This window comes from Harmonia axyridis, chromosome 3 (assembly GCF_914767665.1).
Source record: "Harmonia axyridis chromosome 3, icHarAxyr1.1, whole genome shotgun sequence".
NCBI lineage: Eukaryota > Metazoa > Arthropoda > Insecta > Coleoptera > Coccinellidae > Harmonia > Harmonia axyridis.
This window is the reverse complement of record NC_059503.1, coordinates 19,702,565-19,728,265: the sequence shown is the minus strand read 5'-3', so window position 1 is coordinate 19,728,265 and position 25,701 is coordinate 19,702,565. Positions and strand designations below refer to the sequence as shown.

General features: G+C 32.4%; 2 protein-coding genes across 2 annotated transcripts in view; one reads left to right on the top strand and one right to left on the bottom strand.

The window, feature by feature from the left end:
- The window catches only part of LOC123675511 (suppressor of lurcher protein 1), a 230,051-nt gene extending 216,260 nt beyond the window's left edge, over nt 1-13,791 (top strand). Inside the window, exons 10-13 of the mRNA XM_045610872.1 lie at nt 2,189-2,379; nt 5,169-5,376; nt 12,195-12,448; nt 13,450-13,791. Of these exons, the coding sequence (XP_045466828.1) occupies nt 2,189-2,379; nt 5,169-5,376; nt 12,195-12,448; nt 13,450-13,502 (706 nt within the window). The 3' untranslated portion in view covers nt 13,503-13,791. The remainder of the gene's footprint in view (nt 1-2,188; nt 2,380-5,168; nt 5,377-12,194; nt 12,449-13,449) is intronic.
- Nucleotides 13,792-14,071: 280 nt separating this feature from the next.
- On the bottom strand, nt 14,072-25,503 carry LOC123674452. Its single transcript, XM_045609295.1, has 8 exons — nt 25,344-25,503; nt 25,046-25,188; nt 23,840-24,040; nt 22,723-23,043; nt 18,841-18,890; nt 18,449-18,593; nt 16,926-17,126; nt 14,072-14,515 (listed from the first exon to the last, which is right to left on the bottom strand). The coding sequence occupies exons 2-8, from the start codon at nt 25,184-25,186 to the stop codon at nt 14,204-14,206; spliced, it is 1,371 nt and encodes a 456-aa protein (XP_045465251.1). The 5' UTR covers nt 25,187-25,188; nt 25,344-25,503; the 3' UTR covers nt 14,072-14,203.
- Nucleotides 25,504-25,701: the final 198 nt, after the last annotated feature.

Sequence of the window (25,701 nt, the reverse complement as noted above, 5' to 3'; positions counted from 1 at the left end):
AATTTCACTAGTCGAATATTTTTTATCATAATTTTACGAATCAATAAATAACGACTGCAAACAAAACTGTCTTTACCCCTTTTCTTCAGTCATTGTTATGATATTTCAACCATCTCAAGTTTGGAATGATGTCTCCACATTTCATTCACGCTTGTGAATCTGGGTTGTGAGAGATCCCAAACAGTCAATTAAATCATCCTCATGCTTTTGTTTCTTTTGTTTTGTTTTGTAAATGAGACACCGAACGTGAGCAAAGCAAATTCAGTTAAGGTCATCTTTTATGGACGGTTTTATGAATTTACTTTACTGTTTCTGCTGCGGTTACTGACTTTTATATAACATTGCGGTATTTATTCTGACAACACGTAAGCCTCGTAGATCAAGAAGTCTAGACACTCCAGAGAATGGCATCGAATAGAACTTACCGCGTCTGGTAGATGTTTCCTGACATTTTTTATTATTATTTGCGATCTATGGTCTATGCAGATTGGATATTATGCTGGAGGCTTTTACGACCGGATTGTTCAACAGAATTGATTGAAGCCTTTCAAATTTCAAATAAATATCTCGTCCGGTTCCAGAGAAATAAATAGTCAATTTTTAAGAGAAACTTCAACAACCCGTATCCCGGAATACGAAGAATTTGTGATCAAAAACGTTTTTATATATTAGCTTCTGCCGTTTTGAAATAGATGGCTGAAGCGGTAAGTGGGGGTCGAAATGAATAGATCGTAGATGTCATACAATAAGCTTAGGCATTTTAAACATAACGCCATCGAAGTATTAGTTGATTTGTGTCGGCTCGTCATTTGCGGGAGGTTTTAGTTTTCTGCTTTAATATGAAGAAATCTGCGGCTGGGGCTCATCGAATGATTTCAAATACCTATCTTGAGGTCACTATTAGTGAATGAACGTGCCGAGAATGGTATCATCACTTCAAGAACGGTGATTTTGACTTGGAAGACCAGCTACGATGGAAGAGAGAAGGCATTACTCGATTAAGATTCATGTCAAACGCAACAAGAATTGGCAGGATCATTGGGAATGATGCAACAACCCATTTCAAAACGCCTGAAAGTCATGGAAATGATTCAGAAACAAGGCAATTGGGTGCCGTACGAGTTGAAGCTGAGAGATGTTGAACGCCGTTTGTTTGCCTGTGAACAGCTGCAAGGCAAAGACGGAAAGAATTTCGGCATCGCATTGTGACTGGAGAGGAAAAATGAGTTTATTACGATAATCTCAAGCGCAGAAAATCATGAGGATATCCCGGCCATGCTTCCGAATATTCACGATTCCAAGGTCATGCCCAGTATTTGATGGAACCAAATACTTGGCGTATTGTATTATGAGTGTTTAAAGCCGACTGGAACAATTGCTGGCATAGTTATTGAACGCAATTATTGCGTTTGAGCCGAGTATCGAAAACAAACAGCCGCAATACAACGAGAGATATGATATAGGAATTTTACACTATGACAAGTCCTACCCCATCTGCCGTATTCTTCTGACGTTGCTCCCTTGGACTATCACTTGTTTCGATCAATGGCACACGGCCTGGCTGATCAGCACTTTCGTTCCTATGAAGAAGTAAAAATTGGATCGGTTCGTGGATAGCTTAAAAAGATGATCAGTGTTTCCAATGCGGGATTTGTACGCTTCTTTCAAGATGGGAGAAAGTAGTGGTCACGAATCATCATTAATGCAAAAATAGTTATTTATAACAAAGCCTCGAATTTCAGAAAAAAACGGCGGAAGCAAAATTGTATGTAGTATGCTTAGGCAAAAAGGCAAAAAGTCAGGTGAAAAATCGACTAGAATAATATTAAAATGTACAGAATTTTCTAGTGTTGTAGATTCATTTAGAATTCTAATCTTTTTACTCGACTGATCTATTTAGGTAGATTAGCTAGCTTATTGGTCACAGGTATTAATGTTTACTTCAAGCCCTAATTTCACAACTTGGTTTCAAAGTTGACTTGAATTCAACCTTCTCAAAGAGTTATTGGATAGATTTAATAATGCTGATAGAGAACAAATCCCACATAATATGTAGAGGTATTTTCGGGTTGTTACTATAAAAGCTTAATCTCTTTGATTTAAAGAAAATATTTCTATTTAGTTAATTTTGATCATTTCTCTATTGTCCAAATAATGAATTTAAGAGTACCTTTTTCATTTGTTTCAGTTGCGAGGGGCAAGATTCACTGGTAGCTTACGTCCATATAGATGGTCGAATGGAAAAAATCGACACATTTTGCGGAAACACATCACCGAAACCAGTAATGTCTAATGGCCCTCGTCTAAAATTGGAATTTCAAAGCCTTTATGCTGCTAAATACCCTCGAGGGTTCAAAGCAATATACAGTTTCACAGAAAGTAAGTATTGGAATCAATTGATTGAATCTGAGTTAATACGCGTGTTCATTATTACTGGATACTCTCATCTTATGTAATAGGATTCGAGTGGCCTAAATGTGAGCTCCCTTTGCGTAATTCCCAGGATCAAATCTACCTCGAATAATTTTAATGGATTCTGAATTGACTGTCGAAGCTTTACTTATATTAACATAGAGTAGGGCCCTGTTTACTCATAACAAATTGATCCACTGAATTAATATGGAACATTCACTGATATATTATGTTCTATTTGTATACTCATTAAAATGTTACAACCAGAAGGAGTTATCTGTTCAAGTTGATTTTTCGGCAATAGATTTAATTTATTTACTGCATACTATGGTAACAATTTCAAATGATTATTTTAGTGTGAAAACCATATTTATGTTCTGTTTTAGTTTTCTGTCAAAAAGCCAGTTTTTAAAAGTTGTCTTGTACAATATTTTTAGATATTCCACGAAAAAGATCAACATGTTAACACCCTGCTTATATTATCAATAAGTACTTCAAGCAACTACTTGCTCTACGAGACTGTTTGTAGGATTATTTGATACCTTCCATCAATAAATGCTACCTTTGAATATGAACTGCTGTTATCAACGTTTGAATTTTTGCCAAGAATTGCAGCCACCTCATTTGTTCGATATGTAGTCGTGTATAAGAGTTTATTCAGATTCGGGGTTGCCACCAAAAGATCGCTTTATCATTTTCTCTGGTATTTTCAAAGTTTGAACTGACAATGGTCTTAAACAATAAGGTTCAACTTACTTTTGGAAATGTCACACTGAAATGACACTCGGTCCCTAAGCACGATAATTCCCGAACTAACACGGCTAGAAACTTTAAGACATAGGATTTCGTTAATATGACAGTTTGAAATTTTGTTTTTTTGTTAATTTCAAAACTGCATATTTCATCAAGATAAAAATTCGTACTTTCTTAAAATTGTGTACATTAAAACTTAAAACTTCTGCATCTCGGTATTCGAAGCATTTTCAAACAAAATTATTTGAGTAACTGTCATTGTTTTTTCATTCAGAATCACACCCTGAAATTTGTCTTACTCATTTACTAACACCCTTTATATACGTATCATTATCTAAATCAAATTTTAAATCGAACTGGATTCGTTCAAAAGAGTTACTCAGACGAATTTTTGTCTTTGTTCTTCAATAAAATTGAACATCAAGAATTGATGTTCATTGATGAAGAATTCGGGAGAAAATGAACTGAATATTTAATGAATCAATTAGAGGAATTTTCATTAAGGGCTATTTCAATATAAGTGTAATTTGAAATAGATACCCCTAATGATAATTTTTTGTGTGTGATTTGTAAATCAGCTAATTTTTCACTCTGTTCATAGTGTTCATACCAATTGAAAATGAATCTGAGTACAGCTGTTAACCTTCTACCTGCGAAGTAGACTTTTTCCCCTTTCATCTTGTTTTTATGCTACGAAAAGTTAATTTCACGTTGAATAAATGTAACACCGTTTTTTTGTATACGTCCTTTCGAACTTGTCTTTCATCATATCCCCACTCCGAGATAATTGGCCTCTGTGAATTCATTCCTGCTGATTTTTTCTAGAAACGTAAAAACTTCGCTTCAGGTAGTTACCTAAATAAACACCCATCTAGTTAGATGGGTGTTTATTTAGCACTGCAAAATCAACCGTTTTTTGTTTGTGAGAATTTGTTTCATTTTCAGTATGAATCTCTATTGACAATTCGATGCGTAATAAAGATACCTACAGGGTGGGAATGCAATATTTTGAGATATCAAACATTATTCGCACTTTCTCTCAATGCTGGTGGTGTTAAATTAATTTCGTCAGATATAATTCACGGATTTAATGCGTAATTATAAATTATTTCAACATTCGAAACGTACTATTCAAATTCAAATTCCGTAATCTGTCAATTTTCGTAACAGTCACACCAACTGCCAATATACAATACAAAAGTCTTTAGGATGTATAATCTCAATTTTTAATTAAATTTCGACAATATCTTCAAAAACTCGACTGAAATTGAGAAAAAATCAACTAATACTCATTGCAGAAGGCAATTCCAACACTCATTCTCATATAGGAGCCCATTCTGCAACTTGTTTGAGAATATACTATTCATCAATAATAACTTGCAGAAGCGCAAAGTGCATTCTCACCCTGATCAACAAGATCAACATGTTATCACCCTGCTTTTATTATCAATAAGCACTTCAGGCAACTTGCTCTACGAAACCGTTTGTAGGATTATTTCATACCTTCCATCAATTAGTGCTACCTTTGAATATGAACTACTGTTTTGCAATCATGTGTATTACTTTTTTTTGTATTCTTTCATATGATGGGGATAAATAAAGCATTATTATTATATTATAATTATCAACGTTTGAATTTTGCCAAGAATTGCAGCCACCTCATTTGTTCGATATGTAGACGTGTGAAAGAGTATATTCAGATTCGAGGTTGCAAAACAAATATTTTTAGTTCTCGTTCACCGAAAGATCGCTTTATCATTTCTTCTGGTATTTTCAAAGTTTGAGCTGCCAATGGTCTTGAGCAATAAGATTCGACTTGTTGGAAATGTCACACTGAAATGTCACTCGGTCCCTAAGCACGATGACTCCCGAACATTGTTTGAGAATATACTATTCATCAATAATAACTTGCAGAAGCGCATAGTGCATTCTCACCCTGTTCAGTAAAATGATAAAATCATTAGCTCTTCTCGATTTCGAATCTAAGTGGATTTTTATTTCAGATTTCGGGATAAGAACTGGCACGCAACTGCCGGATTATCCATGTGCCTTCGTTTTTAATAGTAATGAATCTAGAAGTGGTATTTTCTACAGCCCCAATTATCCTGGTTCGTATCCTCGAGACACGGAATGCCATTATTTCTTCCACGGAAATCACGACGAGAAGGTCCATTTACATTTCAACTATTTCGACATTGAAGGAGTACTGCCGTAAGTATTCTAGATGTGAGGTCCTGGGGGATTATAGCAAGCCATTAGATAGAACACTAGAAAGCGATTTGTTAAATTGCTTGGTATGTACTATGGACACTGGTTTATGAAATGTAATGATCCGGTAAACAGATGTCTGAATTTCAGTCTCAAAATAATCAACAATTGCAAAAATTTCTGGAAATGTCAGTTGAATCAAGTTATTCCCAAAATGTTTCTAAAATAAGAAGGTCTTGAAAAACATTTAAAACAGAAGTTGTAGAGCGGAAAAGTCTAGTATAAATATAGTTATTGATAATACAAGTACAGAAGGCATATATTCCCTGACATCCACTATGCTTTGAGTAGTATATGTACGGAAGTAAAAAAAAAGAAAATTGTTACAGTAGTGATAATAAATCATCTTTATTTCATTATCACAAACTAAACCACATCTGAACAACGAATCTGCATTTCGGATAAAAACAGTAGATTAGACATACAAATTGATATTCTTTACCAATTCAAATTCAAAAATGAGCAACGAAGTGGCGAGTTTTAAATGATTGTTAGAATGAGCCTTTTATACAAGTATTATACATTATTTGCTCTAATTCATTGAATTTTCATTGAAATTGATGGAATACATATTCCATAAATATCGTTTAGTGATTTTTTCATTGAAAAATGTTTGTTGGCAGAACTGTTTTCTGTATAATAAATTTGACAGATAATAGTTAAATCCGTGACTGGAAAATTCTGAAAACCCACATACAATAATGAAATATAACCATTAAATCTGTGTGAATTTGAGATATTCCCGCACGATTTTGTTATATGGCACTATATTAGAGAATTTCTCGTTCTAATATGTGTTTATACAATACCTCCTAGAAAACTAGGAGGTATTGGTTTATATCGACCGATTGGTATTGCATTTCGTATTGGCGCAACAGAGTCGAATTTCAAATTCAACTGTACTTCTCACAGTCGGTTAAATTTAAAATTCGATGCTGTCGCGCCAATACGAACAACAGCAAGAAACAAGATGTTGGCGCAAAGGGTAAATTGGCAGAGTCGTACTCTACTTGTTTTGCTTTCAACCAACTTCACCCTGGGTTCGATGGGAGTGAAGGGACCTTGATGGTGTATAGTACAAATATCCAAAGCCAATTGTTTGCAGCAAGGAGATTCAATGCCTTTCAAATAAACCTCGGTATTTAGCAGATCGTATCTGGAATCAGAATGTGTCTTATGGTTGTTTCTATTGGCTAAATAGTCCACATTCTGGTCGGGTACCGATTTGGTGACTTTCATTGGCTGGAACTTCGCATATCGATTAATTCTTAATTATCTTTCTTGAGATTTGCATAGATCTGTGGGGAGTTCAATGAAATAAGTATTTTTATTCGGTTTGAGTTCGTTGTGTGACTGATTTTTTCTTTTTATTTGGATGAAGTTTATTCAAAGTCACTTGAAGTATGCCAGAATATTTCTTATATTCAAGGGTTTTTCAATATTCCAGAAATGTATTGGGGAGGAGTGAATTTATTGTTTTATCTGTCCTTTTGAATGTCGATTTGGTAACTTTCATTGCTCGAAATAGTCATTGGGAAAATGAATTTATAGGAAAACTGATAGTAGTAGGTATGTCTATGAAAATTCCGTAGAACATTAGGTTCCTTAGACCGCTCTTTTTCTTTAATTTCGACATCGACTACGTGGGTCATTACCCATGACAGAAAAAATAGGAATACAGTCCGTTCTTACTGATAAATTCATCAGCCTTCTTTAATTCATCAATCTTTTTATGATAGCATACCATCCTCTTCAGCATTATGGCCGTAACTTCACAGAACTTTGTTCACTGCAGTTCAGCTTTTCTGCACCTGCTACGAGAAGTACTGCATTTTTCATGGAAGCAGCAACATTTCTGAAACGGGTCAATAGTAAGTGTTTTTGTGAGAAGCAATTTCTGAATTGAATTGAAGTGTGAATGATAAAAAGAGTCAAGACTTACCTAATCAAGAATTCCTGTGGAACTATTGCCTTGTTCATCAATTTGAGAAGCAGCATTAGCAAATAAGATCTATACCATCCCCAATATTCAGCATGTCGATCAGCATTTTTTGAAGCAATGGTTAGTATGGCCTTCCAAGGTAATTTGCACCCTTGATGAATATGTGAACAATCTGCCTTAAACTCCCCCAATTACTGAAATTTATTTGATCCCTTAGTCTTCAACTAATGAGATGATTATAATTTTGCTGACACGCACAGCAGACACAGAAGATTGAATCTGTAATGATAACGAATCAATCGAAATCGCAAAGCTGAATATAATGGACATCTCGATAGAGCTCCGTAGGTCTCCATGTAATTAACGAGAAAATGGTTTTCACTGAAGAGAAGGAATACTAAGAAAAGCTTCTTTTTCGTCGATTTTTTCAGTGCTCTTATGATATTATTTACAAATATATTATTCTGTTACTCTTCTTTGGGTAAAATTGAAATTTAGAAACATGTGCAAGTTTTATTCTATTTATTATTCATATCTATTTCAAATCAAGTAATAATTATTTAAAGTTTCTTCATCATTTTCTTATCGTCGTTCATTAGCACGTTTCTAACGATTTTGTTTTAGCAATGATCGAAATGAATCAATCATTGTGAAAAAAAGTGTTTTCCAATAAAAGGGTCATTCGAATTGGCCTGCTATCTGGGCAACTGTCTCATTTGAAGATCATTTTTTTGACTCACCCTTCAACAATGCAAAGAAATTGATGAAATTCACTACAAAAATGGTTCGTAAAGCAATTTTGGGTTGAGGTGAATCACCTTCTAGACCGGCAATATTGAAACTTGCAGAAAAATTTGGGCTATTATGAGAAGTTAGCAATGTGAAGAATCGAAACCGTATGAGTAGTTCAAGAACAACTGAGATTATTGCTACTGTAGTCAGGAATGTTGACCATAGGTTTGGCGATTTTTCGTCGATCTTGGGAATAAGGCATTTAACCGTATATTGATGAGGACCAAATTTATTTTCAACAAAACCTCGCTATACGAGCAACACAAACAACGAAACAATCGCAATTTTGCAAGAAAAGTTTCCTGACGGTTTTTTTACTGGAAATGGTAATCACAATTGGTCACAGAGATAATTTGATTAGACAGATTAAGACTTTTTCTTTGGGGCCACGTGAAAGATAAGTTCAATGCATACCTTTCGCTTCACAATGAAATAGACATTCATTTCTCCTCAAAATATACTAATTTTTTTTCAATAAAAATCGTAAACGAAAACAGTTTGTTTTCTTCTAGGGAAATTCCCAAAATTTAATGTTCAATATTTATTCTCAATACATACTTGTTAAAGAAATTAGATTAATTAATTTCTTGAACAACCTAATTGCAAATCTCATTGAAGAACAATTCGGATCTCTAAAATAAAATACACAATATGTACCCAATTTTAAATTATGGCTTCCCTAAATAGCATTAAACATCACACCCTAGGTATTTGTTATATCATGCGAAGGAATTTTGATGGAATTCAAGGTAAATTACTGTGCTAGAGCAGCTCGTTAATTTACCCTACGGTTGTACGCAAGAATGAGTGCAATTTGATCAAAAGATCCCCTTTTCATCACCGAACAATCCAAGGATAAGGATAAATTCAACTTAACGTGAAAGATATGGCCTTACGGGCCATTTTAATCAGTAAGGACGAGGATTGCACGAAAAGGTCTACTCGTGACAGAAAATACGGAGCTTCGGTTTTCTCAAATTGGTAAGGGAATGAATAAAGGGACAAACCCTTCATATGAAATTAAAGAGGAAACGGTTCGTCTTGAGATATTCCCATTCATTTCAGATTTTTTGTAGGTTTTCTTTATGGATGTTTTCGATCTCCTGAGGAAGTACTGAGAATTCCACAGGAATTCATGTTTTCATCTGAAAACCTTTAGAAAATAATCCGTGAAATTCTTCAGTATTGGCTGGAACTTGAGATATAATTGAAGGAAGGGCTATTCAAGAATTATTGCGTAACGTAAATATACCTAATTACTTACCATGAATTCGCTAGTCGTCATGATAAAATGCGATAGAAAAGCAGAGATTCATATGGAATGTTGATTTTCTGATGGAATCATATCAGTTACAGCGTACTCAGTGTTGTCTGTACAAATACGTTCATTTTCAAATAAATATGTAGTAGTTGACATTTTCTACGCTTCGTTGCACAGAATTTCAATTCATTCATTCATATAGCAGAAATATATGAATTTCCGTCTAGAGCTTTATAATCTTCATGATCATATTGATTAAATAAAAATAAATATTAATTAAAAGAAGATATTTACATATAAAATAATAATAAAGGTCTTTATTCCAAGAAACATTGGCGTAATTCAGTGCACCAACGATTTACTGTTCAGTCCAACATAACTACTAAAACTTCTTTAAAAACTTATTTGTAATAGAAATAATTCATGCTAACAAATATTGTCATTATGAATCAATTAACAATAAATGATATACAGGGTGGTCCAACAAAAACCTCGAATTTCAGGATCCGATAGTACACAATAAGATCTTGTAGCTTCTCACCCCCGTTAGGGGGTTGCAGTTACTTTGAGGGGATGCGAAGAGCAGAAAGGTTGTTCTCCCTCGAATCAGAAATCGACCGGTCCGAGCGATTTTCCACATTTTCATTTCAAAGCTGGAAAATCGAAGTGTTGAGTTTCGTTGGACCGCACTGTATTTATACTGCACAATACAATATCCTAGATTACAGTTCTGAAAAAAAGAAAAACCTCAGACATTCTATTGAATATTTTTCTGAAAATAAAAATATCCAATTCCGTTAATTTATAAATGTGCATGATCTATCCGTTTCCACTGATACACCTCTGCGTTAATCTTCTATATCAGGCATCAGCATCCGGCACAGTTCTATCTTCCAGGATTGTTTGACTTTGACATTGGGCTGACCAATGACAATTAAGAATTATCTCTAGAGACAAGAAGGGTGGACTGTTTTATCGTTGCTCTGACGTAAGTTAGTTTTGCTGAATTCACATTTGCCCAAATTCCCTTAGCAGTGCAATTGTCTCGTTTCGTTTGGAAGTGACGTAAGCTTCGCTTTGTTACGAGTAGTGAATAACCCTCTCCAAGCCTGGCGCACAGGTGGCACTGGCGGTGTCATACCGCTTTTTTGCTTTTCAGTACTAAGCTCCAATAGATTTCTTCCAAAATAATTAGAAAAATGAAGTTAAACCTGCACCGAGATGTTGAAAGTTGAGTGACGCTAAATACGCTGTTGTTTGAAAAATGGAAAAAAACGAGTTTCGTGTATTGGCACAAATCGATGTAAAATATTGACTGAATTGTGCTCCTAACTGCTTGACCACCAAGCTTATTCTCAAAATTGTGACAAGGAGCATTCTCAATATACTAAACCAGTTTTTATCCCATTTTCAAACAATAACGTCTTTTAACTTTCATTATAGGCCCGCGGACTTATTTAGAGGCGTGTTTTTGTGATTTGATTCACAAGATTGATAAAGAAACTTTTCAGGTTTGCAGCACTGACGTAACACTGGAAATCAGACAAAATAGTCGGGCAACGCCAAACCTGAAATGCCTTCGACAAGTGGAAGTAAAAGTTATACAAAAAAATCCAATAGATGTACAGGTTGACTTGTGGATATGGAATAATGATCAGTGTTCAAGAAATATCCATCAATAAGTATTTGATAAATTGTTGAATTGATGGCTTTTCTCATGAAATTTAAATTTATTGATTCTGAACGATTCAGATGCAGGGAGGGATTGTCAACAGTGGATGCAATGGAGGTGCTAGTTGTACAAATTATTTATGCGCTGAATAGTAAGAAAAGGATCGCTGCTGTTTTCCTCGACTTAGCAAAAGCGTTTGATTCGGTGGATCACGACTTATTGATTATCAAAATGGGGAAAATGTGAATAAGAGGAATTTGCTTTGAGCCATTCATAAATTATTCGAAGGTGGAGCACCTTGTGTGTAAATTGATTATGTTTTTAGTCAGCCAGCAGTAACAAGAATGGACATTCCGCAGGGGATCGTTATTGGTATAGTGCTATTCCTTGTGTTCATTAATGACCTCTTGGCCGGTACTGGCTTACAAATTGTTTCATATGATGATGACTCTCTTATATTGTTTGAAAGAAATACTTGGGAGTAAAAATATATGAGGAAGCAGTTAACGGTATGAAATGAGTGCGTAACTGGTTGATTAGAAAGAGATTGAGTTCAAATGTCTCTAAAACAAAATTTGTTACTAATTCCCTGACACTTAGGGGTCAGCGGAATTGTTCATTGCTGTATTTCCGAAATTGCAAAAGGATAGGTTGTAATTGTCCCTTGTTTTGCCAAAGGGTGAATCAGTCAAGTATAGAGATTTGCGGCTTGATTTGATATTCGAGCTACTTGACTTGGGCTTGACTTGAAATCAACTCAAGTCAAGTAGAAGTAGTAGTTTCTCAATGTCAAGTCAAGTACTTGTTAAATAAATACTCGGCATTGAAGAACTACTACTTGAACTTGAGTTGATTTCAAGTCAAGCTCAAATCAAACCTAAGGCAAGTAGCTTGAATATCAAGTCAAGCCGTGAAACCCTAGTCAAGTATCTGGCAGTTTTCATGCACTAGCGCAGCAAGGAGAGGTTTCGGACTGTTAGGTCCAAGAGTGACAGACGAAGACCAGAGTTACAAATTACAAACAACAACAAAATTCAAAAATTTCAATCTATCTAAAGTAATCTATTCTGAAATAGTATAATATTATTTTTCAGATGTGAAGCAGTATCAGCTAGCGATTACGTTGAATTTTCCAACTACATGGCCCGAGATAGAAAGTATTCTCGGCATTGTGGCCAACTCGAAGAATTCGACGTCGAATCTGATAGAAAATTTTTCAGAGTAACATTCCGTTCCAACGATCGTCTTGATGGAACCGGATTCAATGCAACCTATCACTTCCTGAACGAAATTGAAACCTATACGAAAAAACCTGCAGCGTCAAGGGGAACGTATGAAAGCAACCAGAGTAAGTATTTTTTCTGTAGTATGTTGTAGTAAGTATACTGGTTCTCAAAAAAAAATTATAACAAAAATCTGTTTTTCGAAAATCTTGATTTGACCTTGATATATCCATGAAATAATGGAGAGATCGTATTATCTCTTATTTCCTCTTGTTAAAATTTGTAATTGCCTCCTGAGTTCAAGGATAACCAGAACATTGTTGTTTAAGCGAACGTATTTCCCCAAATTATCACATCTTTCGATGTCTGAAATTTCCAATCTTACAATAGTGTCAACTCATAAATGAATGAATCACAAGAAACACACCCATTCTAATCTAGTAACTTTCCAAGAATTTAATGGTACTGACCGAATATCTAGAAAGGAAAAGGTTTTTCTGAAAAATCTTTGAACAGTCGAATCTTCTTTTTGAAATATAGATACCAATTTAACTGGTGAAGTCATTACTCTTGCAAATATGATCTTCTGAAATGATAAGCTCTATAGATAGTTTCATTTGGAATATTTATACATATATTCATATTTTTACATAAAGAAATTATCGAACAATATATATTTCTATGATTTGAAATTATTAATAAATGATTGTAATGATGATAATTATTTTTTCGTGAATAATTTCCTGGTTCATCAGTTGAATATTCTTTATATATCTGTATTATATTGCTCTGTGTGAAAACATGATTCTTTTCCTAAGAAAATTTTCATTAGGAAGCTTGAAGTTTGAAATAATTCAAAACGTATATTTGGTGTAGTTGGGGTATTACTAATCCAATAAACATATACAATATAATCCTCCCTTTTTACACTTCTTCAGTTCAGTAGAAATCCAGTAGAAAACAGAGACAATAGCTCAAAATAAAAAGTTTCTCGAGTATGCAATCATTGAATGCCAATATCATTATTTTCACTTTTTGCCCCAATTAAAATGTTCACTATTGTGTGGATATAGTTTCGACCATCAAAAAACCTATGAAAACTTGATTGAGCAATTTTCATTTGCAGATTGGTGTCTCTTCTACGGATTCATTGTTACCTTAGCCAGATTTCTTCAATGAAGAGGATATCACAACGGATCGAAGCAATATAGTTAATAGATAATAAATTTTTGTACATTCCTACTCTATTTTCTGTTGATTCTTCTGAATTCTATCGAATACATTTGGGTTGGTTGAATGATTACTCGTTGATTTGTTGAGTGTTTTAAAATCACTTTGATGTGACCCTAAAATTTAGTTGAATGAATGTTTTGTTGAAAGCATTTCAATCAACTCAAATGATATTCGTTATTTAAAAAGACTGTATAAATGTAAAAAGTTAGATGAATAAATTGGTTGGGACTTATAAGACATAATATTATTCCACATCAGCACAATCTAAGAAGAACCCATACAACAAATAGGTAAAGATATATATAATAATGAAATTGGTGCTTTGATGGATTGATCTAATCGGAAAATTGGGGATGAAAGAAAAAACAGAAAACAAAAAACATTCATTCAAATTGACGAGAAGTTTATTCAGTTTGGCTTCAATATTTTCAAAAATTTCTCCAAAACATGTTTATTGCAATTTCCGAGTTCTTCCACTAATTACAAAAAAATTGATCATCAAATATAGTTCTCTCTTGGTTTTATATAATTTTATTGTAATTTGTATCTCCTACAATAAATTTTAGCACAATCATTTTTCATTCACTCAATAAGCACAAAAATACTGAAAATGTAAGCATATATATCATCCATTCAAATCTTCAACATCACTTCTTCTTGGTAAGGTGTTCAACCAACTGTTTGAATTGTGCTACTCCCTTTCCATTTGTTTCTTCATAACCAGGTGCACTCTTTTGAATATTTTTGTACCATTTGGCAATATTGGGATATGCGTTGATGTCAATACCTGAAACTTCGGCAGTTGAAACTGAAGCAACCAAGCTCAAATCAGCAACAGTCATTTTATCTCCTGCGGCATATATGGAGTTATCCAAAAAGGAGTTAAGAACTTTGAAGGCGTCCATCAGTTTTTCCATTTTGGTGGAATCGAAGGGTACTCCAGCAAAGTAATGTGGGTACTGAAAAAAATGATTCATGAGAGATTTTGAATGAGATATGTATACAAGTGGTAGAATAAATATGAAATTTTCTGAGTTCACAATGAACATAATATTAAACTGCAGTTGTAGTAACCCCACTCTTATAAGTATTTTGTCGATTAGAGTCCGATTACTACAACTTTAGTTAGATTAACATAACACTTCAAATAAACAAGCATCACTTAGGTGTTTCTACTTTTCCAATAGAGAGAAAATTCCAGAAAATTATTGTTCAAATTATTTTTCCAATATTTTATTCAGAAATATCTATGGCCATTAGGAGAGATATGAGACGACATAAAACGGAAGGTAAATGAAAAAAAGACTTTTCAATATTTTGTACAATTTCTTCTGTATAACTTATTTCATGTGAATTCTGTACAGCGCATCCCCACTTGAAGTAATTATGGATCCGCCACTGCGTTTGCATATAATTAATGGAAATACGTTTTCCTCTGAATAATTACAGAAGATTAGATTAAATCGAGGAAAACCCTACTTTAAAATTGTAATTATTGTCAACAATAATTATATTGTCATGTTCTTCAAGGATGTATCCTACTTGAAATTGATATGTATGTAGGCACCTAGAGTTGTGACTAAAATATTCAATCAATTACTACCGCAGCTACCAATATTACACGCAAGATAAAAACAAATCAATGCATCTAAAATGAATAATGCTTGACCTGAAAGTTACGAAATTCGTGGTTTAGATATGCGGTTAACGGAAACCAAATTTAAGATTATATCTACTTCGGTGTCGACATCATAGCGTGACTGAGAGGATCTTAGGAAATTAGCCCGGGCAATTTGAAGGTTATCATTTGAGACCGTTATTCGTTATAGCAAAAACTGGTTTCTGGTTTCAAATTAGATGCGTTATTGTGAGAATCGTCAGTGTTATTTTAGTTGTTGTATGCTGATTGTATCATAATCCAAATAAACTTATCTGTTATCTGTTTTTTCTATCATAAAACACTTGAAACAATTATTTCAAGTCTGAAATCAAAACAAATCAAACTCGAATTAGAAACATGAATTTTTGAAAGCTACATTGTGCAAGCCTGATACCTAAAAAAAAGTTTGTTATCTCACAACATTAGTAGTATAGTTCAAAATTCAACGTGCAGGCTAAAAGAAGCTAATTGAGTTTTTCATTTAGTAATTATCAGATTCAAGGTTCCAATTCAATGATCTTAATGAATTGGTTTTTCATTATAATGGTTTTTGCATTTCATATTAATATTTTTATCTAAGAAAGACTTTTCTATAATTGGGACTAAAATGAACTCATTTTGTGACAATTTTTATATATTTAGCGTTTTATAGTGTCTAATCATTCCCTTCAAGAAAAGTCTTAATACAAATTAGGTATCCATCATGCAGTAATAAACATAGATAGGGAGGATACATATGCAATTTTTTCATGTCCCCAACATGGATTTTACTATATCGTTGTGAAGGTATATTATATTGAATGAAATATATTCATTTCAGTGATTCCCGATTGAATATGCAAATTTGAATGTTTGGAATCCGATATTTTTTCTAATTGTCGAATTTATAATAAGCAGAATATTAATTTTTTCTGTATCTACCGGCTGAAATCCAAGATTTGGCAATTTTTTCTCTCCTAATATCATCGGTTGTTTCACGTCGTTTGGCGCGCTTGAAGTTTGTTTTCTGAATTTCTGATATATTTAGGTATTCATTTCAATATATTTTGAGTTATTATGAAACGTTGATTTAGTATGGGACAAAATAAGTGCGATAAGTGAAATATCATATGACTGATCTGCGCGCTTCATGTCAAATTTGATAGTTCATGTTGACGACAAAATTTGCTTACTTAAAATGACATATGATCCCTCTATCTATGTTTATTAGGTACATTTAGGAAAATTGAAAAACAGCGACATCGTTGAATACTATTTGCTTCAGAAATAAAATGTCTTTCAATTCCATATTTAGAATATTATAATTCATATATTTCCAATATATTTCAGTAAGCTCGAAGTGAGATGCTGAACACAAAATTTTCAAAAAAGTGCTTGCTACATAGAATTAAAATGGATCTGTATCAATAAAAAGTTTTTAAAATGATCGGCAGTTATAAGAAAATTATTTTGATCTTTTATTCGCTTGGAAATTCTGTTAATGATAATGCATTTGCATGAACGCTCTTACCACAGCAAGTAATAAGATAAAACAATTATAATATAAGCTTATTTGATAACAATATTGTCGGTATATAAACCACACACAATATTTATCCTCAAATCTTTGATAACCAACAATTCAATTCCATCGCAAACATATAAAAGCATACTGTAATTGCAATGAATAACAACCGGATAATTTTTTGGCCTTATACTCTCATACTTACATAATTTTCAGCATATCTTGCATATAATGTACCGGCATCGAAGTATAACCTTTGATCCACAACAGCGCGTTTTCTAGGGTCCTTTGGGTAAAGACTGTCGTCTTTTCCATATTGTGAGACAAGGTAGGTTATAATGGCTCGGCTTTCTGATAAAGCCAATCCATTATCGACAAGGGTTGGAATTGTGTGTTGTGGATTGATCTGAAATTATGATCATATATTAAGAAAAAATTGTTTTTCACATGGACGAAAATTTATCAATCAAAATAACATGTGATATCAATGATTAGTAAATACAATCATCCCGATGTTTTTTTAACCTTCTTGTATTTATGGGTAGATATTCAAGAAATAACAGGTTTGAAATTGTTTCCCTTTTTTTACTGACGATATAGACAGACATTTGAGCAAATTGATAACATGCATGCAATTATATTGCAAATTGCACTCGATGGATTTTCGCGTTCGATTAAATTTTAATTTACCATATGTTGAAACGTTAATGAAATCCAAATGAATAATTGAAGTTTTTTTTCATTTCAGATCAACTAGGTACTAAGATTTTGTGCAGATAAATTGTTTAAATATCTCTGATAATTAATTATTAATTTATATTTATTCCAATAAATTTTTGAATTTGATTTCTCAATATTAAGCCTCAAAAATTCATAGAATCAATTTTCAAGCTAAAAAATAAATAAGATGAAGCGAACATTTTCAATCTGAAATTTCCTATACATAAATTGAAATGCATGGTTTTCATTATGTCACAACTTCAAACTACTCAGAAGAAAGAAACAGAGGTCTCTTATTCCATATTCTGGTGCCAGAAATTATTTTTTCAATTCATGCCAAGAAAATCAATGTCGACTCTTGGCTAATTGGAATGGAATATATCATGAGACAATAATTTTATAATTTAGAAAGGCATATTATAATGGATCTGGTATTTTGGTGAAAATTTTGAATGTGAAAAATGTTACCTACACGAAAGAGAACGTCTGACGTCATGATATTGCCTTTCTCGTTTCCCTTCTGTGTCTGATAGTTAAGGAACGTTTAGAATTACTTGAGAAAAAAATCTAGCTAACCCATCATTGAAAGTAGGCTGTAATTAGTAGAATCCAAAAAATTAAATTAATATTTCATCAGTCTGCCTTTCAAAAGTTTTCCTTATTATTATTATAGAGTTATTTCCGTGATAATTCGCATAATATTGGTTCGTTCCTTTTTCTAGCTCAATAATTCGTTATGAATTTTAATGGATAAATATTAAGGTATCCAATTTTGAAGAATTTGTTCCTCTTAAGTACCTACAATCAGGTTGTTTGAAAGACGTATCAGTAAAACGGTACACTATTTTTTAACTGCAAAATTATGGCCTCAATTCAAATGAATTCATTAATTTTTAAAATTTTAATTTGGATTTTACAAGTAAAAACACCGGGCCCGCATATTCATTATATGATTCAAAATACAAACTTCCAATGTTTTTACCAAAAAAAAAGTTTCTAAATTCATACCTTCAAAAATTCTGGTGTAAGATGTTCGCCCTTCATCAGGTCGAGATGTTTGAGATTGAGTTCAACACCCACAGCCTTAGCGGTCAGAAGAACAGCTCTGCATGGAGCAGATCCAGGTGTATAGTAGAAGTCGATGGTCATTTTTCTGAAATAACACAGACCAATTTAGTTTTTCATCGAAATAATTTAATGAAAGTTAAAATATTCCATCACAATATTGTAACAATCCACTCACATTCAACTGGTTCACAGTTTCAACTGAACTAAGTACTTATCTTGAGAGTTTCAACTCTACTACTATCCGCCGGTTGAAGTTTCCAACTATATAAATATGTAAAGGTTCCACCCAACCAACTGTTGAGTACGCCCCGGTAATTCCGTCTGTTTCTCACAACGTAATATGTTGCTTAGTCATTTTAAAGAAAACACACATTACCAATATCTTCAAAGGAATTTTGTCAAATCATTGTATTCGTGAATATTAATTTCGAGATTCCTTCTTCCAGAAAAAAAAATTTCAACACTGAAGATCGGATAGAATTATAACTAATTTATTTGAAACTCGTTCAAAAATGGTTTTAAAGTGAACTCAACAAAAGCATGTGCATTTTATCACAATGGATTAATAAAAATCACCATTTGCAAACAAAACAAAATATGCAAATTTGGGGACTTCATGAATTCACCTATTGCACACTTGTTTATGTGTGAGGTTAATTCGCCTAACAGAATTTTGTTTTCTTTTCATTGAGAAATTTCTGAATAAATACAATCGATTTTCAAAACGATTCTTAACTCAACGAATAAAGTTTCATCTTGCTAATCTTGATTTATTTGTTAGCGCTTGCCTCCACTTGACTGATCTATCATTCCGTTACAATGTGAGTAATTCAAATATTATACTTCAGAATTCAACGCTGTTCGAAATGTTCCCAGCGATGTGGAAGATCTGATGGCTTGAGGTATAGCGGCATAGCTAGGTCTTCTTCCATTGTTTGTTTTTGTGTTCTTATCCAGATCGAATCTATCTCTATTTCTTGTATTATTTTGGTGGCTGATGGCATATTAACACTCGATTCTGGGATTAGTGGTTCATCATCGCGGAGAATCTTCAGCTTCCTCGGTGGCTTAGTGGTTTGAGCATCGAACTAATTATTCGCAGGTTGCGTGTTCGAGTCCCGCTCGAGGAGGTACTTTTTCCGTAATCGAAAAATTTTCAGAATACCGTGAAATTAATTTCATTCATCAACACACAGACGTTAAACCATCATTCATGTATTGGTAAAAATATTCCTGATACTTACCCGTGATTACATATCCAATAAGAATGTTATTTTGCGTGTATATATGGAATAAGCATTGCAAGAATCGTACGAAATCTTGTTTGGATAGCGCCATCAAAACCAATAATTCAGAAGATTATACATACACCCATATACAGTTGTCCCCAAGAGTGCAATTGCAGTATTCATGACGGGTGCTCAAAAGCTCCAGACTTTGCGGCAGTACCTATTTTCCTCATATTTTCAATCCTTGTGGTAACAATAGATACAAAATACAATGCAGTGAAAAATAATGTATCTATCCATTAAATTGTGGATTTCTATCATTAAAATTTGTCGGAAATCTTAACATTCCTTTTCTATTCTTGATAATTTCTACAATAATAATTTAACATTAGAAATAACCAATATATTTCGAAGTTAAAACAGAGAACATATAATCATTAAATTAATTAATTCAATCAAAAAATTAAGAAACCAGAAATCTAGGATATCCCTTCTTTCTGCATGAAGTCAAATAATGCCTTACATAAATAGTTTTTCATATCTACATGAATACATCCAGAAAATTAGTAATAATAGTGAAATGCTGTATATTCTACCTCAAAATCCGAGTAATAACTGAAAGACAATTCTTATTATATATGGTGACCTTTAAACGAGATTGCCGGCGAAAGACATACTCTTTCATTCACGTAAGGAAAAACATAGGAAGAAGTGACGTCAGTGGAAACCGATTGAACGAATCAAATATTGCTCTAGAATTCTCACTATAAACTAATTCGTAAATAACATTTCTCCTACATCAAAAGGAAAAAGAATATAAACAATATAATAGCAGATGAAATACCATATAAGTGTATCGAGCTGGAAATGTCTTTGTTTTCCTTTCATTTCATTCTACTTATTGGAATTCAGGAAGTATTTTTGTCACTCAACCCTGGGCAACAATTACTTTCCATTTCCTCCTTTTCTATTTTTAGCTTTCAAGAATAAATGGTACTTATCTACCTTTATTGAATTATTATTTCGAAAACGAAGTCAAGTGCAATCTCGAAATGGAAGGAGACAAAAAAATGGTTTTGGTTTATTCAATATTATCAATTCAATATTGAATCAACAGAATTGTTATTTTCATATGGAGATACATAAGTTATGAAATAATGATTTATCAATGTTCAAATATCTATATATTCTCTCAAAACAAGCACTTAAACACTACACATCGACATACTTAATATAATCTAAATAGAGATATTTATTCTTTTCTCTTTTCATTCATTTATTATACTGATAATGTAGTCAATCATTCCAGTAAATTAAAATCGTATATCTAATGGATACCTATATCTTCTTGTAATTCAATATTTTTCTTCTTCTGTAAAATTAACCTTAGGTGAAAATATAGACATGATAAAATTAATTGAAAAAAAAAATCTGAAAAACTTATAAATGAAGTTGATCTGAATTCTGCAAAATTTATAGGTACCCTCTGGTGGGTACTTATTTAGGTATTATTGAAAGTCATTTCTCAGATTCTGCTACAATTAATCTTACAATTGACCAATTTTAATTGAAAGAACAATTAAATCCTAACAATAACCCGATAAAGATATTATTCATTATTTTACTCATAGGTAATTCCAGGTTTGATTGAATTGAATTAGAGTGAGATATATTGAATATAATAAAATTAAATATTGTGAAGGAATAGCAATAGATTTAGACTTTTTCGTTCCTGAGACCGATATTCCACAACTTTAATTGAGTATTCCATTTTAGAGAAATGAGAACCGAACTATAATTGCTATTATTTCAACTCGATTCTTGAATCTAATAATCGAATAATACAAATCATTTAATTACTGTTTACTCCTTGAAAGAAAAATGATGATTATCTTATGTTCATGTATCTGATCAATTACCAAATAATAAGCAGTTTTTAATTATTTTTATGATTATCTTTTCAAATTCTATCTGCAAACGGTGAAATTTCATGTGAAATCAAGAATCAAGTATTAATTGTATCTATGAAATTCGATTATTCATGCTTATTCTTGGGCCTTGGCAAATGAAAGAGATTATTATAATTGACATTGAAATTAACATGCAACATGCATGATTCGATACATTTCTTTCATGATTTTTTTACAACTATACATTCGAAATTCCTAAACAATTGCATAAATTCAAACTTATATATTAACTGGTTCAGAATACATTTTGGTTGTATGTTTTGTATATTTCTTGTCAAAATTTTGATATAATGAACGAATCTATATAGGTAACATAAAACCTGCATGCACAAATAGGTATACCTTGTGACTGAACCATTTTGCACCTTTGTACTGCATATGTTCCCGAAATTTCAGCACACATTGAGTAATTGCATAGTTCTATATTAATAATTGAAAAAATTCACTATAGGTAATTTCGTATACAAATAGTATGTTAATCTACTGGTATAACATGTATTTATTTTTATCAAGGATTTCATAACCTTGAACTCGAACAAATGAGAAAAGCGCTGTTATTTAATATCTAAAAAACGAATCATTAATATTATTTATGATTCATTATGTACAGATTACTAAATAAATATAAAAAAAATTGTTCAGATATGGCTTTTCAAAAAAAGCCAACAATTGAAATGAATATCTTATTAATCAAGAGATGAATGGCTAATTCCGCTGAATTATCTTATTTTTGAAACTAATGTGAATATCCTCCTTTTGGAAAATTGATCATTAAGTCTTTCAAATTATATTATGCCAAAAATATTAACAGTATTTTAAAAACATCGAGAATAAGAGTGCAAATAAGGTATATCTACCTATATTTTTCGATAAAACGAATCGATGAATACATATTTATAATCAAACAGAATATTTCTGTTATCCAAGTTTTTTGTGACAAATCAAAAAAAATTGGAACAATATATTTATTTAAAAACATGCAAATATAATATGTAACAGGTCAAAAATTCATTCATTTAACGGCCATTTTCTTTTTGTATTCCGCGACAAACCCCATGAAATTTTCGATATGTTTTCCATTAGCTTCTTCGTATCCTGGAGCTGTTTTCTTCATATTCTGGAGCCACTTCCAAACATTCGGATATGCAGAAATATCGAATATTCCGGTAACTTCTGCGGTTGATACGCTAGCTACTAAACTGAAATCTGCTACGGTCATTTTATCACCTGCAGCGTACTTTGAATTCTCAAGGAATGTGTTCAAGATGATGTAGACATCTTTGAGTTTCTCCAGGAGAGCAGGATCTGGGCTTGCATTGGTGAATATCGTGGGATACTGAAAATAAAGAAATGCCCTAATAACTAATAATAATCAAATAAACGAATGTCAAAATTGCCACATTATCGCAAGTTCTCTATAGGATCCTGGATCATAGCGTAGGATCAAATCTGTTGTACCTATTTGGTTAAGTCATACCTGTGCGATAGATTTAAATTCTTCATTATAAATTATGCTTATTCGTCCGTTTACAGGGTTGAATCAGGAATGCCTCAGGGTTCTCACTTGGGACCATTCCTTTTCATTTTATCAATGATATCTGCAGATTTTTTCTTTTCTTAAACTTCGAACTTTACGCGGATGACATTAAAATGTATTTCGTATTGAGAAACTCGAATGATGCCCGGAAGTTTCAGGATGATTTGGACAGATTTCACTAATTTTGTTCGCTGCATTACTTGTCCTTAAGGCTATTGATTCATGAAGAATTGATCAGAATTCAATCAATGCCATTAATATTTCAAAAACAAAATAATTCCCAATCTACCTACGCCTGTGCATGAGATGAATTGTTGCAAGTCATCCAGTCAATTCCCAAATAACCTACAACCTAGTAACTCTGTTATTTTAACCTTGACTCTGTTGATGTGCAAACGATTTGAATCCAGTTTGTAAGAGTGAATAAGCCGGAAATAATTTTGGAACCTTGAAACTTGGGATTCAACATCCAAATTATTTCTTCAGTCGACCAAGACTCTGAAAGGGGCTCAATTGAATCGTCTAATATGAGTATATAGACACATATTTTTGAATAATGGTTATACCTGCTTCAATATAGATAAAAATAACTTACGAAATAATCAGCAAACTTTTGGTAAACGGAACAAGCATCAAAATAGAGTCTTTGATCCACAATAGCTCGTTTTTGTACATCTTTCGGATAGAGACTGTCATCTTTTCCATATTTTGAAACTAAATATGTAATGATTGCTCGGCTTTCGCTCAGAACAAATCCATCATCTACAAGAGTAGGTACTGAGTGTTGTGGATTCATCTACAAAACAAAATAAACTTGAATCCTGTATACATTTTTCATATCATCAATAGAAAAAAATAAAAAATATAAGGGATAATGAAAAAATTATATCAACGTTATTTTCAGCTCAAATTTATTTTAATTAGTTCATTCGTAAATATACTGGAAATGTGTTAAAAACTGAAGAAATCAGAATATTTTTACTTTTCTATTTCGACTCTAGAAGGAGAAATCCTTTCATACACTGGGATATTATTAATATCCCGTAATGGAAAGTCAACTCAATTCAGAAGGAAATATGTTTTTTGTCTCTTGTAAACAATTAATTGAATGCATATACCAAATTTCATTGAAATTGGAAAAAATTGTGGTAATTAATAATGTTACTAAAGTGCACTAGGTACATACAGACCAAAGTACAGATAAACAGACAGACATCTGAAATTTACAATTTCATCCATCTTTGAATAGGTTTTCGATCAAGTATACCCATATCATTTTAATGTTTGCTTTTGAAATTTGATACTTAATAAAAATTATAATTAAATTATCCAAAATTAAATAATTACATTATTATTTAAAATTAAATTGAAGAGGTTGAGTAAAAGTAGCTAAGCTAAACTTCACCTCTTGACATGTATTTTTCTTTGCTTCAATAAAGGCAATTTATTATTATTATTATTATTATATTGATAATAATTAAATATTCGATAATAATATATTAAAATTGGGTATCTCGTAATAGTCATGAAATTGATAACTATGGCAACCAATCCATGAAGTTTACAACAATTTCATCGAAATCTTTAATGTTTTTGTTATTGATTTTCGAACTTTTCTCAGTGACTAATGAATCCAATTATATTTCAAAAAAATATGTACTTAGGTACCTACTCATCATGCATCAAATGCAATACATAAGCAATGACAAAATCACTTTCAATGAATATTCAAAAAAATTATAATTTCATGGTCGAAAATTCCCAATTTCCTTCAAACACACAAAGAAAAAAACTGTAATACCTTAATAAAATCAGGTGTCCTTGTCTCCCCTTTCAGCATATTCATTTTTTTCAAGTTCATCTCAATTCCCAAAGCTTTAGCTGTGAGAAGAACAGATCTACATGGTGCTGATGCAGGGGTATAATAGAAGTCGATAGTCATTTCTGAAATTGTTGTTTATGCTTAAAATATGTCAAAAAAATGTAAATTAAAAGACTGAAGGACCCTAAGTCGATGGCTGTTACTACTATACTACTACTACCATTTCAAAATTTAAACGATTCAGCCGAAATCTAAATAATATCGACTTAGCACTTACTTATAACAATTTATGTAAATGCAACAACACACCAATTGCAAGAGAGACTCAATATGTACTACTCGTTCTCCCGAAGGAAGTAACCTATATGCAAGTTTCAGGTGGAATGCTATCTTATCGCTATATACCAATAATTGTGAAGATTTCTCACAACTACATTCAATTTATATCGTAGATTGCTTAGTCATTCTGAAGAGGGCCACACATTGACAGTTTTTTATATGACTGAAACATGCGGTTGTAGTAATAGCGGTATTAATTTGTTATGAACTACTCGAGTTACTTTATCAGATAAGTTAATGAAAAAAATCAATTTCAAATTACATATCTACATATGCCGATTCAGTGCTTGAACAAC